This window comes from Mobula hypostoma, chromosome 20 (assembly GCF_963921235.1).
Source record: "Mobula hypostoma chromosome 20, sMobHyp1.1, whole genome shotgun sequence".
Taxonomy (NCBI): Eukaryota; Metazoa; Chordata; class Chondrichthyes; order Myliobatiformes; family Myliobatidae; genus Mobula; species Mobula hypostoma.
The window spans coordinates 50,083,691-50,099,101 of NC_086116.1; the positions used below are offsets into that span (position 1 = coordinate 50,083,691).

The following is a 15,411-nucleotide window of genomic DNA, read 5'->3' on the forward strand; positions in this document are numbered from 1 at the left end:
AACCTAGACCCAACATATCAATGCAGCTATAAAGACAGCAAGACAATGGCTATGTTTCATGGGGAGTTTGAGGAGATTTGGTATGTCACCAGAAATACTTGCAGATTTCTATAGATGTACCGTAGAGAGCATTCTAACTGGATGCATCACCGTCTGGTGGGGGGCGGGGGGAGGAAGTGGGATTACTGCTGCACAGGATCAAAATAAGCTGCAGAAAGCTGTAAACTTAGTCAACCCCATCATGAGCACAAGCCTCCATTGTATACAGGACATCTTCAAGGAGTGGTGTCTGGGGAAAAGGCAGCATCCATCATTAAGAACCCTGAGCACCCAGGATATGCCCTCTTCTCATTGCCACTATCAGGAAGGAGGTATAGAAGCCTGAAGGCACACATTCAATGATTCAGGAACAGCTTCTTCCCCTCTGCCATCTGAGATCTGAATGGACATTGAAGCCATGAACACCACCTCACTAATTTTTCTTTTTTTTTTGCACTATTATTTAAGTAAACTGCTTATTCACAGTTTTTCCCTCTTCTATTATTATGTATTGTATTGTACTACAGCCATAAAGATAACAAATTTCATGACATATGCCAGTGATATTAAACCTGATTCTGATCTCTCTGCTCTCGTTTTTCATCCAATTAGTTTTTATTATGTTTTGGAGTTACAAAGCATAAATTTAGACCAAAAGATTACTTTGATATAAAAACTCTTGCGATACAGTGTACGTGGCAAACTCTGGTTTCACAGTTTGTATTCTAAACAGTGATATGATATTAAAGGCTGCAACATCTAACGAATATTTAGTAGCCAGTTGTGGCCACATGTGTACTCTAAAGATTGGTAGTACACCATTGATTATATGCATTTGCTTTTGAACAAACTATGTATAATATTGTCTACCTATTTCTGAAAATATTTGGAAAATATTTACCATGTCCAAGCACTCAGAATCTTTTCTGCTTGGATAAGGTATCTTACCATCTTTTCCTATATTTAGCTTAAATATAAATCAAAATAAAATAAAATCAGTATGCGTATTTTCTGTACATCTGGTTTAAAATCATAATTTGAGTGGCAATATTAACATTCATATTTTGTTATACTAATTTGATGCAAGCTACATTATCAAGATTGAAATGTAATGTTTAAAATGTCTTCTTGCCAAATTGCTTTGAAATAGGCAAACCTACAATCAGGTCGACTTCAATGAATAGAGCAACAGCAATTCACATGAAAGCACATGTGCCGAGATGTTACATAAGCCTTATATCACGAATTGAGATGTTGCCTGAAATACATCACTAAGAATCAATATTTGAATGAACGTTGTGAATTACCTCAGTGCCATATGCCTTCTGATAGATGTAGGTTCCTGGAAAAAATACAAGCTTTAGCAGTACTATTTCTGTTTTGGAATCTTCCTTAAAATATTTTGATAGGATAACACAATACATCAAGTCAATCTGCAAATGATATAGCCTAGTTGGGTTACAAAATTACATGAAACTGCAATAATAATCCTTAAAACAAGCCCCAGTACAGCTTATTAACATTTTTTGACTAGTATGTTCAACAACTATTATCTGGCATTATGATTAATTAACTCAAATACATTAGAGCAAACATTAGAGCTGCTTAGGGTATTTGTACGCATCAAAAATAATGCATTTACAATAATCAAGTATATTGATCAGCAAAGAAGCCGAAGCATCTTTTTTTTTTACTTAGTCCTCAAATGTTTGGATAAAGGTATCACTTGCATGTCCATCATGTCAATTTGTTTATTTTCCAGGACCAAGGCACTGCTATCAAAATCATCATTTGAGAAAATGATTGTTAGCTGCTGCAGTCCTTCTGGTGAGATACTTCACAGTGCTTAAACCCAGTGATGATAAGGACTGGTAACATATTTCCAAACCATAATCATGGGAGACTTGGAGGAGATTCTGCAGTGTTCCCATGCACCAACTGCCCTTGTCCTTCTTGGTAAAAGAGAGCTCAGATTTGAGGGATACTACCAGAACAGCCAGGCAAATAGTCTGAGTATTTTGTAGATGGAAAACACTGCAAACTTTGTGCACTGCCAATATATTTAAGATCAGTGGATGTGGTGCCAAGTATGGAGATTACTTTACTTTATCCTGAATGGCATTGACCTTTTTAAGAATTTTTTGACTTGCACCCATCCAGAAGTGGAGAATATTCACCGCACTTGGATTACGCCTTGTGGACTACAAATGTACTTGTGCAGAACCCTTCAATTTCATCACCTTTGCCACCAACTTCCATCCTGCGCTCAGATTCACCTGGATCATCTCTCACACTGTCTTTTCTAGATCTTCATCTGAGGAGATGGACTTGCCACTGATAACACCTATAAAGTGACAGAAACTCTTCATTACTGAGACTATACCTCCTCCCACCATGGCTCATGTAAAGAAGCTACCCCTTTTCTTAATTTTTCCAGCTCTGGTGCATTCATTCTCAAGACTAGACCTTCTGCTCTGGGGCATTTGAAATGTACTTCCAGAAGCATGGCTTCTACTCTACCATAGTTAATGGAGCACTCAAGTGAAACCCTCCATTTCCTGCATAACTGCTCCCACCACAATACCCTCCTTGCTGGACAGAACAGCATTAGAGTTCTCTTGGTCCACACCTTTCAACCCCAGTCAACATATTATTCCCTGCCTTTCTGGCCAGCTTCAATGTGCCACCAACAGTCCTATCTTCCCTTCTCCCTATTTTTCTGCTTCACAGGGGAGGGAAAGCAACAGTGGACGGGAGTGATGACTGAGTCAGAAGGGAGTTCCCATCATCCCCCTCCATCCCCTGCTGCTTTCCTTTGCAGCCATAACAGGTGTAATATCATATCATTTAAAGTTTCTTTCCCACTCCTTCGTCAATCTGCCTGTCCTTTAATTTCTCCAGTTCTGATACATTCATTCTCAAGATGAGACGTTCTGCTCTTGGGCATTTGAAATATCCTCCTTCCAGAAGGATGACCTCCATTCTGCCATAGTTACCAGAGCACGCAAATGAAATCCTCCATTTCCCCTCCTTCCCAGACAGAACAGCAATAGAGTTCCCTTGATCAACACTTTCCATCAAAATCAATACATCTATTGCTAAAGAGAAGACAAATGCAGTTTGTAAGAACAAAATCTCAATACTCTGCTTGGGTGTAAACACTGAATTTTTCTTACTTTAGAGGTAAACAGAGTGGCAGGTATGGAGTTTAGTTGGGTTTGCTTTGACCTATATTGTGTGAAGCTTCTAGTTTTATTGGAGCTGCACTTATCTAGACAAATGCAGAATATTCTGTTCATCTCCTGGCTTAAGCCCTTGTGGATGGTGGGACACAAGGAAGGAATCAGGTCATAAATTATTTGCTGCAGGATAACCAGTCTTCAGCCTCCTCTTGTAACATGGCAATCTAGTAAAGATACTGATAATAATAAACCTTGCGTAAGTTTGTACCAAGGTTGTCATAATGTCTGGAGCCAAATGTTGCTATCATTGTCCAAGTTGCATACCAATAACATAGTCAGAGTATAATTTGGCTGCACAGTCAATGACATCTGCAATCACTTATTTGCTGCTGATTTTGTGCATAGGTGATATCAAGACAATTTTCCACATCATCAGGCAGACCCAACTGTCCTTGCTATAATGTAGCAAATATGCCAGAAAAAGGTGAAGCCAGATTTCTTGATATTAAGCAAGTCTTTGGATATGCATGAAAATGGCAATCATGTAGAAGATGAGCCATTTCTCATTGTTCTGTTTCCTAAGGGAGATAATTTCACGCAGAGATCGTGATGCACAAAGTATGAACATAAAGTATGATTCCATAATTAAGACTACATTAGGATTTTGCTTGACTAGCCTTTAAGATAATTTTCCTTGTTTAGCTAGAGGTAGCCAGGTGCAGATGGGCCTTTTATTCCAAATACTAATCAGCCAAAATGTCAAGGACTAGAAAAAAAACTACATTGACACAGAGCTACAAACTTTCAAGTATGATATATGGTACATGTACATTCTAGGGCAATTCAAGCGTAAGGGCACAAAATGACCACAAATGGAAGAAATGTTCATTTCAATCTCATACAGGGATGTGCCCACTGCAGCAAAATCAAAAGCACAAATACAATAAGCTATTTCTAAACAATAAAAGAATCCACCAAGCATCATTTGCTTGTCTACAGCTGAAGGAGCGTGAACAAATGAAACTGACACCATTTCTAAGCCTCATGATTTTCCACTGTTAAGTGCAATATGTTATTAAATGCTTTCTGAAAAAGCCAAGCTTTTATACATCAGTTTATTACAAGAACAGATGCTTGATTTCTTGTCTCTTAGTTCTGTGCATATTGTTTTTAAATAATGTTTATACTCATAAAATTAACAGCCCAAAATTGCTTAACCCACTGTTAGGGCAGCCACATGGTCTGGATGCAAAGAGCTGGAAGAGCGGACCACCCTCGTTTCCAAGAAATGTATGGTGAGATGTAGCAAGGCCTTAGGTTCACCACACAGCAAAGTCTATGAACCTTTGCATATCATTCATTTAAAAAATTCTGTAAGACAAATAAAACTTAAAATTGCTTTAAATAATAAAAAAACTAATAATGCCATATTGAAAATTATTCAAGAAAGTACAAATAACTGAATATACATTTTCCTTCATTTCCAGCATGAGAATTACTATTTTAATACATGAATGCAGATTTGGTTACATAAAGATTCAAGTAACAGAGAGAATGACAGATATGCTGATTCTGCTCATCCTAGATTCATCAAGAACCCCATCTGTGTGTGAATGATGAAGAGGATCTTTCAAAATTGTCAGTTACAGACAGTTGGAATTTCCACAAAAAATTAACATACACTAATCAGCCCAATTTGATTTTAGCCTCACAATGTCAAATATAGAAATATTCCTGGATTTTTCACTTCTACCAGTACACTATCCATACAATGAAGCTTTGCCAGCATGAGGATGAAAGAATATTGTAACATATTTGGTCTATTATGCAATAAAATCTAAGAAGCATCACATAACAAAGATATCATGCTGGTTTCTCATAGCACACTATTATATATTCATGGGACCAGCAAAATTTCTCCCTAGACTTATTCTGGCCACATATTCATGCTCTGAATTGCAAAAAGATACAAACATACTCTGCAGTTAAATCCAAACCTTCTCACAACAAGCATGGTGAAACAAAAGGGGAGTAATCAAATTTCAACCCTTAACTAGAAAAATACAAAACTGTCAAAGTACATCCTTCAAGGGTCACATGTTAATAGTCTCCTAGCATAGTAATCCACTTTTGAAGGGTTATTACTCAAAAAGCTTTAAAGTGGACCAACTGTACTCAAAATGTACAGTTGGTTACACCACATTTCTTTCACCTGTAATTGAGTTTATGGCAAAGTGACTATATAATGTCTTTTTGATGGCCGTAAGCAGAAAATGCAAATAACATAAATTCACTTTGTTTCAAGGACACAGTACTGTATCAATTCAAACACGTAAACAACTGAAGATGCAATGGGTTATCACGAGAGGGTGCAGACATTGAGGAAAAGGAAGCCACAGGATAGGTGATGTCAAAAAGATAAATAATATGACTATTGCAGTTTGTGCTATTCTTCTGAAGTAAGGTACTTCATTTGGCCCACTTTACGAAATACACATGAGCAAATAGTTATTGTTAACAAATAATCACAAGAATTTAATGAAGGGTAAAGGTAGAATTGAAAATACCTATAATATTTTAAGGTTTTATAAAATTTCATTTACAGATTAAGAATCCGCAATTTAATTACCAACTGGTGTACATGAATGCTTATACAAGGTTGAGTATCCCTTCTCTGAAATTCCAAATTCTGAAAACCCCTGAAATTCAAAAATTTTTTTTTAAGCGCTGATATGATGATATAAATGGAAAACTCCACAAGGTACTGGGAAGGTTCCCAGGCGACACAGATAGTTCTGGGAAGTGATCTCAAATGTGTAATGAACAGAAGTTAATGAAAATAGAAAAAGAAAATCTCAATCACGTAATAAAAGAACAGATTTGTCAGTGTTGGGGTGAACATATGCCGCTTTATGGTATGTTGATTATGATACAAGCGAAGGTCTATCATGACGAACTGCAAATTGAAGGCAATTGTGAATTTTCAACAGGTTGGCTGCAGAAATTTAAGGCACAGCATTAAATTTTTAACCATTTTAAAAAATTTAAAAGATAAGGCATCTGCTGATCACGAAGCAACAGAGAAATTCATTGTTGAGTATGCAAAGGTTGTCACTGATGAAAATCTTAAAAACCAGAACGTCTAAATAAAACCTTAAAAAAGTAAACTACAAATACAATGTACTGTAACCTTTTAATTAAACAACAGCATCGTAGATGGAGACTGAAAGCCTTCTGTTGTTCGCTGCTGCAAAACAGCTGATTCAGGTATTCTCCTGATGCTGCTGTGCTGTTCTTATTACCCTGCACACAAATTTTCATTATATTAATGGTATGTAATAATTTCTAATGTTAAGTACATTTGTGTTATGGTGATCCCAAACTATCTTATTATAAATTCCAAAAATCTAGAACACTTACAGCCCCAAGCATTTCGGACAAGGGGTACTCAGCCTGTATAATGACTCAATCAGAAGAAGTGCCACACCTAAGTATGGGATTACAAAGAAGAAAAAAACAGGCATGCTTAGCCTCAAAAAATACAGAATTTATAAAGTTATGTACTGTACTACACTTCTGGGTGAGCATTTCCATGACCAAACAGAACATATAAAAAAAATTAAAACTCGTTTAAAATACATGCAATATTTCATACCACAAACTAAGAATGGAGACATACCGTAAGTTTTTAAGCTATATCCCTTTACAAGTTCTCACCTGCATTGGCAATGCCTCATACCATCGTAACTAGTTTATAGCTAAAGCATTTAACAAGAAAACACTTGTCTATTTTTAAATGCCTTTTAAAAAGAACTTTTTCCTCAGTATAAAAGGTCAATTAATTTGATGCAAAAATAATAACCTCCTAAATTCAACCAAAATATTATTTTAAATTGGATACAATTACCAAGCAACTTCATACATTGCTTTAAGTTCTGATGTCCTACGACCATTCAGGTAATATGAAAGCGTATTAGTTCTGATACCACAATGGCAGGTAAGTTAAATTCAAAACTTGCCCATCATTTAATCCCCTTTTAAAACCACTTGGTAGGTTTAGTTCAAAGTTCATAGTAAAATTATCAAACTATACACAGACACAAATATACAATTTAGAGATTCACTTTCTTGCAGGCATCCACAGGAAAACAAAAAAAAATACAATCCACAAAAGAACACAATGACCAACAAACATCCAATGTGCAAAAGACGACAAATCATGCAAATAATAAAAACAGCGAACAAATAATATATAGAACATGAGCTGCAGAGTCAGTTCAGCACTGAGGCAAGTGAAGCCCAATGGTTGCAGGCAACCACTCCTGAACCTTGCAAAGTGGGGCCCAAGACTCCGGCACCTCCTGCCCAATGGTAGTAGTGAGAAGAGAGAAAGATGGGTCAAACATAGGCAGACGGCACGGGCTCAGGAAGGGGACCTAAGCTGTCACAAAGTAGTGGGGCTGAACTACTTCGACTCCACTCTCAGATCTCAACATTTTAATCTGGATTGAAGTCTGCCCCAACAAAAGCCAACCTTCATCTTCAAAGGTCCATACCTGCATTCCCAAGAATCAAGTTCGCTGAACCGTTCAGGTGATGAAGGAAACCTTGAAGGTGAATCCTTCAAGGTTTAGTGGTGATATTCACTGACAAGGTCCAGTTGAGGTAATTAATACAATGGAGGATTAGTATGTCAAGAAATGCTCAGGAAGCAAATCTTTTACTTGCAATTCAATGAGTAGCGTTGAACAATTAATGATATAAGCATAGACTATGTCAAAGGATCACAGTGAGCCCAATGAGGAGGGCACCAGCTGTAAGATCCTTGGTGATCAACCCTCAAGATGAAGAAAGCAACTCATAATTAATACTAAAGGAAGACGACAGGTAGAACAGACCACCAAACAAAATTGGCAACTCAGAAGTAAGTGAACTTTGTTACAGATCAAATGCAAAGAAGGGGTAATATGTATCACCTGACTCAAAGATGAAAATAGAAAATGGAGGCAGCTAACTGCAACGAGCCTACAGGTAAATAGACTGATACCAATAACAAAATGCGATAATGTTAAGAGGGATAAATTTTGGCATTCGTTTTTGATGTTGGTTTGGAGAGTGTTGCAATAGCTTTTGAATAAATACAGGCAAGAAGAGAACTCAGTAGTTCAAGTTCAACTGTTGAAATGTGGAAGTTGAGGACATGCTTTGAGAATGATGAAATCATTTCATTCTTTGTCATGAACAGGAAGGAGGAGGAAACAACTCACTAGGTACAGCAAAGTAAACATGTTTGGAAGCAAGGTAGTTGACAGGTACAAATGAACATACATCCATAGCCCTTTGTACTTCAATACTGTAGATGTTCTATGCAATTAAATGCAAGGTTCAGGGAGGAAGCTCAAACATGGAATGACGAAAATAGGGGTGCAAGAAAACAATGCATTAAAATTGGAAATAAAAGTTTAACTGATAACTAAAGTAGTAGATCTTGAGGGAGAGAAATTCACTACAGACATGTTGAAGGGGTAGGGAACACTTCTACAGTTATAAAAGTGAAATCAGATGAACAATTTTGCAGTTATTGGAGAAGTTGATGCAAACCAATTTCCTATTACCTATTGTGTTGACTAACCTATGCTAGGCAACCGAGAGAAAGAGTGGACAAATTTGTTCAAACTCCAGACTGTTTTTAAGAACATCTTACTTTAACTAGTAATCAATTATCATTATTGAAGGGGAAAATTTTTTCTGGGAATGCATGGGCAGAGCAAAAGTGAAGGGGGAGGAACAACAGAGGAAGCTGAAGGGCAGGTAAGGAGAGAAGGTGAAAGAGGGAAAGAGAAACAGAGAATGGTGAAGGAATTGGTAAGTTTGAGAAATCGATGCTCATGCCATCAGGTTGGAAGCTACCCAGTCGGAATACAAGGTGTCGCTCCTCCAACAAGAGTGTGGCCTTATCACGGCAGTAGAGGAGGCCATGGACTGACATACGAATGGAATGGAAGTATAATTGAAATGAATGGCTACAGGGAGATCCGCTTTTTCTGGCACATGGAGCATAGGTGCTTGGAGAAGCAATCTCCAAATGTATGTCGAGTCTCATAGAAATGCAGGAGGCAACAATGGGAGCACCAATACAATACATTTCCCCAACAGACTCACAGGTAAAGTGTCACCTCACCTGGATGGACTGTTCAGGGCCCTGACTGGTAGGGAGAAGGAGGAGTAGAGGTAGAGGCAGGTGCTTCTACTTCTTCATCCAGGTCAATTATAAAAATCACACAGACAGTTCTGGATGGCAAAGAGTGGCTATAGGTGGTTCGTATTCTGCATGAAGGTCGGTGACCAGCGGTGTTCTGCAGGCCTTCTGTTCTGTCCAATCAGATTGGCCAGTCTCCAGCTCTTTATCTCTTTCATCAATCAACTTCCCCTCCCCCAGTTTCACCTATCACTTGCTACCTAGAACTTGCCCCTCCCCCCACCGTCTTACTGACTTCTCCCCTTCCTTTCCAGTCCTGATGAAGGACCTTGGCCCAAAATGCCAAATGTTTACTCTTTTCCATAGATGCTGCCTGGCCTGCTGAGTTCCTCCAGCATTTTGTGTGCATGCAGCTTTGCCATTAATATTGCTTGTTTTTTCTTTGTAGGTGGTGATAGCCCTGCTACAGTTGTCAAGCATCTTTCTGTGATTCCAGTTTAGTCCAGAATTGCAACTTTGTATGTGAGATGGGCTTCCGGAGGTCATACCTGTGTAGCCCCCCTGGCCAGCCTCAGGATCACTCAGCTCACTGTCGTCTAGGGAAACAGCCCTCGGCCCCGCCAAGCTGGGTAATAGTTTGTGTGGATGTTGTGTGATGTACCCCCCACCCCGCCCAAATAACAGACAATACACCAAATACGATTAAATGAGTTACAGTTTATAGATAATACTGAAACTATATAATTAATAGATAATAAAATATAAAAGGAAAATAAAAGGCACCACACTTATCAAAGTTCAATCTCTTTGTGCACAAACAGTTGGAGCTCAGGACCCTCCTTCTTCAACCTGCATTTCCCCTCGGACCACCTCGACCTGCCGCCTGGGACCAACAACGGTGGTCAACCAGATGCTCCATGAGTCCGGCTCCGTCTCCTCACCGAACACCCTGGACCTCGGACTCCTGCTTGGGGTCCAACCCCGTTAGCAGACTCACAGCACCTGGTCCATCCTCTGTCTCTCTCTCTCCCGCCTTCTACACAAAAACCCACGCATCACACTAACTTACAGACACACAGAAAGAATAACATCTCTCCCAATTGGTTTGTTCACCCTCTTATCAGTAACATGATCCAAACAAACTGCTAGCGGGAGGACTTTCTCAGCAGTTAACATAACAAAGAAGCCATTTTAATTAGACTACGCAGTAATATAAAAAAGCTCCTTACACCTGCACTTCTTGCATTTTACTGATTCACTAATCCTGAACACTACTGATCTAGGCATCAGCAGGTTGCAAATCTCCAGGTTCATCCAGGGGTTGTGTTCAGGCAAGACTGAATGATTTTTGTGAGGACATGCTTATCCATACGTGTCTTTATAAAGTTGTCACAATGTGGCCTTAGATTCCCTTGTGTCCTTGGCCCAATCCACCAACTCAAAGCAGTCCCTTAGCCGCTCCTCTGCCTCCCATGACCACTTCTTTGTTGTCCTTATCTCTGGTGCCGTGCTCTTTCGTCTTTACCTTTATACAAGTAGAAGGACAGCTAGATGATTAGGTTCCCTGAAGTGCAGTCAAAGGATGGAACTGTAGGCATTCCTAATGATAGTTTAGCAAGTCCTTCTTCAGTTGCATGCATAATTTTAGGATGTTGCGTTGCTTCCCTGCTGCAGGGCCAAGGATATTACCAAGTAGCAGCAAAATATGTTGCAGGGAGAAGTGAACAGAGCAGGCCACAATCCATATCAGTAACAGTATTGGTAGAAAAAGGGTGCTGATATTGAGGAGTTAGGAAAGAGATAAAGCAGTACTTCAAAAAGTTAATCTCAATACCATACACCAGTGACAACAGGACTAGGAGAACAGTGAAGCCAAATACTTCAAACATTGAACGGTGCAGCACAGTGGAGACCCTTCGACCATTTAACCCACTCTAAGATCAATCTCCCACATAGCACCCTCCCATTTTTCTTTCATCCTTCTACCTGTCTTGGAATCTATCAAATGTCTCTGATATATCTGCTTCTACCACAACCAGTAGTGTATTTCATTCACTTGCCAATCTGAGTAAGAAACCTACCTCTGATATCCCTCCTCCATATTTCCAATCACCATAAAATTATGCCCTCTCATATTAGCCATTTCTGCTCTGGGGAAAAGATGCTGGCTGGCCACTCTATCTACGACTTTTATCATAGATTACATTTTTAACAAAAGGTGACTTTTACTTATTGGAAGAGATGGTGCACAAAGAAGAGCTTTACATTTTTAGGATAATATGACCAGTTCAGGGGAGGGCAGGATCTTTATAAGATGACTGGTATCGTAGTACGCCTGCTACAGGATCTTTTTACATTATACGTTAATGATTTGGATGACAGAATTGATAGCTTTGTGGCCAAGTTTGTGGATGATACGAAGATAGATGGAGGGGCGGGTAGTGCTGCGAGAGCAGGGATTTCGATTGGGAGAATCAGCAAAGTGGCAGATGGAATATAGTATAGGGAATTGTATGGTCATGCTCTTTGGTAGAAGGAATAAAGACTTAGACTACTTTCTCAAGGGGGAGAAAATTCAAAAATCAGAGGTTCAAAGGGACTTAGGAGTCCTCACGCAAGATTCCCTAAAGGTTAACTTTCAGGTTGAGTCAGTGGTAAGAAAGGTAAGTGCAATGTTAGCATTCATTTTGAGAGGCCTAGAATATAAATACAAGGATAAAAATGCTGAGGCTTTATAAGGCACTGGTCAGATTGCACTTGGAGTACTCTGAGCAGTTTTGGGCTACTTATCCAAGAAAAGATTTTCTGGCATTGAAGATGGTCCAAAAGAGGTTCACGAGAATGACTTCGGAAATGAAAGGGTTAATGTATGAGGAGCCTTTCATGGTTTTGGGCCTGTACTTGCTGGAGTTCAGAAGAATGAGGGAGGATCTCATTGAAAACTTTCAGATATTGAAAGGCCTAGACAAAATGGATGTGGAGAGGATGTTTCCAAGAGTGAGGGAGTCTGGGACCAGAGGGCACAGTCTCAGAATAAAGACAAGTCTCTTTAGAACAGAGGTGACAAGGAATTTCTTTAGCCAGAGTGTAGTGAATCTGTGGAATTTATTGCCATAGATGGCTGTGAAGGTAAGTCACTGGGTATTTTTAAAATGGAGGTTGACAGGTTCTTGATTAGTCAGGGCATCAAAGGTTACAGGGAGAAGGCAGGAGACTGAGGTTGAGAGGGATAATAAATCAGCCATGATAGAATGGTGGACCAGACAATGGGCCAAATGGCCCAATTCAGCTCTTAGATCTTATGGTATTAGGTACCACTAGCCCAGCAGGGACATTTGCTGATTCTATTGGGGAAGGTTTAAACCAACGCAGCAGAAGGATGTGATGTTCAGTACAGGTTCATAAGTAAAGGAATTCTGGAAGTGGAAGACAAAAAAATTTGAGAGTCTGAAAGGCAGAATAAACAAAAGCAAAATAGAAAAAGGAGTCTGGCTGTGCTTAATGCATCTTATTGCAAGAAGGACAAAGAATAAAGCAGATGAGTCAAAGGCTGAGATAGTAACATAGAACAACATTGTTTTACTTCTAACTAAAACACTGCTTACATGATTTACGAACATGATAGGGATGAATGTGATGATCATAGTAACTAATAAATAATTCCAGCTGTAAAAGGGATGTAAAAATTGAAATAAGGTTTCTGCTTTGAAGTAACGAACAATAAAAAGACAATTACACAGCAGGAAGTGCATTATTAACTTCCAAACAGTACAATGAAGACAGAAGGACAAATCTGTAGGTAACTTTGTCAAGTACAAAATCCATAATTCAGAAATACAGTAGAATTTCAATCACCCACAAATTAACTGAAATACAATCAGTGTGAAAGGTGCAAAGCATGCACAATAATATCAAAAATATGACTTACGTATGTAGCTGCTCAAAGAGATGAGGGATGGGTGGGAGTGATTTAGTTTGAGGGAAGCAAACTAGTTTGAGGGTTAGATTTAGCTTAGTTATGGGAAAGGATAAATATATATTATGGGTCTAGAAACACTGCCTTTAAAAAAGGTATTATATGCAGAAACCCTCTTCACTTTAAAAATTACTTAGATGTGTATTTAATAAACTGAGCTGTGTATTTAATAAACTGAGATGTGCAGTTCTAGTGCTGGGTGGTGGATTTTGACTGGCCTGGATGCAATGAGCTGAATAGTCACCTTCTGTAAGAAAAAACATTGATTTCTATGCAGTAATTATAAATCCTTTTTCCGTTATTTCTGTTTGCTCCCTTCTCATCTGCCATCTTCTCACAGATACTTCTATATCTTGCTGAAATTATGAATATATCAATACCTAAATAAACTCTGCCTACAGCTTTTCATATGCTTTATACCTTGAATAGATGGTCACTCATCATAGTTTACTGCCAACATACTGTTTACGAATTGCAAGTTTAACAGCAAAATCCCTCAAATAGCCCTCTCTTGTCCTTTGAAGTGCATTTTAAAGACTATGAAAACTTGTCAGTTGAAAATATACTGTCTTAAAACATTAATAAAATGCTTTCCAAACCATGTGCCTCAATATTAATGGTAAATTTTGAGTCTAATACTCAAGACAAGTTATCACCAAACAGTTTACATTTTGTAGTTACATAGGAACAAATCCTAACACCCATCTAGCATCTCATACACACAAACTACAGCATTAGTAATAATAACTAATGACAAAATAGGCAAAATCCGTTCAAAGATGAATGTAGTTTTCATTAACTCTTCAGATACTCTTATCTATCTTGTTCTATTGGTGGAGTGTGATAACTTCCTTGAAACATATTACACACAGACCATATTAAGTAACAGGGCTCTAAATTCAAAGAGATGTCTAGCGCAGGAACTGGCTGAAGAAAGAAAATGGTGTGAAAAGCTTCTAAAATGTTAAATGATTAACTTGCATAAGGATATTGAAGGATTGTAGATTATCTCTTATCCATTCTGTTACAAGATTTATTTAGAGTGCATTAAGTCTGCTATTTTGAGGGGAGACACCAGTATTCCGACAAGCCATATATTTACAATGTACGTATTTATAAATAAAATACTGTTATATTAATTTCCATCGCCTCTTTTCCAAATGTAGGTTGCTTCACTAATTACATAAACAAAGATTCAAGCTGCTTGACTACAAGTCTCAGTCAATGGAAATAAAAGGGAAAAAAAATCACCTGCAATAATTAAGGCTATCCTAACATAGCCTACCTAAAAATTTCTCCTAAATTAGGCAGGCCCTCAACAGGTAAATTAGACAGCACATTAATAATGTCAAAGAATCAAACTAATATACAAACAAATATATGCTTATTTTTATTTTATATGTACAATTCTGTTTGTGTGAACTCGCCTTCAGAGTTCCTTTCACTTCCTGATTTCAGCCTCATTAATCAATTTACCATCAAACAGAAAAATTGAGGATCAGTGCATCACTGTCCCATGTACAAACTTCCAAAATAATCTATAGGAAGAAATCTTACTAGTTCTCAGAAATTTGAAATAGAACAAAAAATTAAATATCTCGCAAATAAAGCATCATCTCTGAATAGAGAAACAAACTGAACATATTAGGCTGATGAATTGGTCAGAAATGTAAACAAATGGAAATTAAATATGCAGACACGAGGAAATCTGCAGATGCTGGAAATTCAAGCAACACACATAAAAAATGCTGGTGAACGCAGCAGGCCAGGCAGCATCTATAGGAAGAGGTACAGTTGACGTTTCAAATCTTTCAAATCTCTTACTATCTCTTCTTTCAGTTAGTCCTGACGAAGGGTCCCAGCCCGAAACGTCGACTGTACCTCTTCCTACAGATGCTACCTGGCCTGGAAATTAAATATACTGTGTTTTGTTAAAATTGCTTTTAAAAGTATGAAGTGTAAACTCTTACATAGAAATATGCAAATGAAAAATATAAACCCTTTATGGTCCTTGG

General features: G+C 38.2%; 1 protein-coding gene across 12 annotated transcripts in view; it reads right to left on the minus strand.

Moving 5' to 3' along the window:
- The window catches only part of LOC134359513 (SRSF protein kinase 2-like), a 230,446-nt gene that overhangs the window by 132,185 nt on the left and 82,850 nt on the right, over nucleotides 1-15,411 (minus strand). For 2 of the 12 annotated variants that reach the window (XM_063072878.1, XM_063072875.1), the window contains one exon: nucleotides 1,347-1,381. The exons of the other annotated variants lie outside the window; for them this stretch is intronic. In XM_063072878.1, the coding sequence (XP_062928948.1) occupies nucleotides 1,347-1,357 (11 nt within the window). In that variant the 5' untranslated portion in view covers nucleotides 1,358-1,381. The remainder of the gene's footprint in view (nucleotides 1-1,346; nucleotides 1,382-15,411) is intronic. 12 annotated transcript variants of the gene reach the window in all.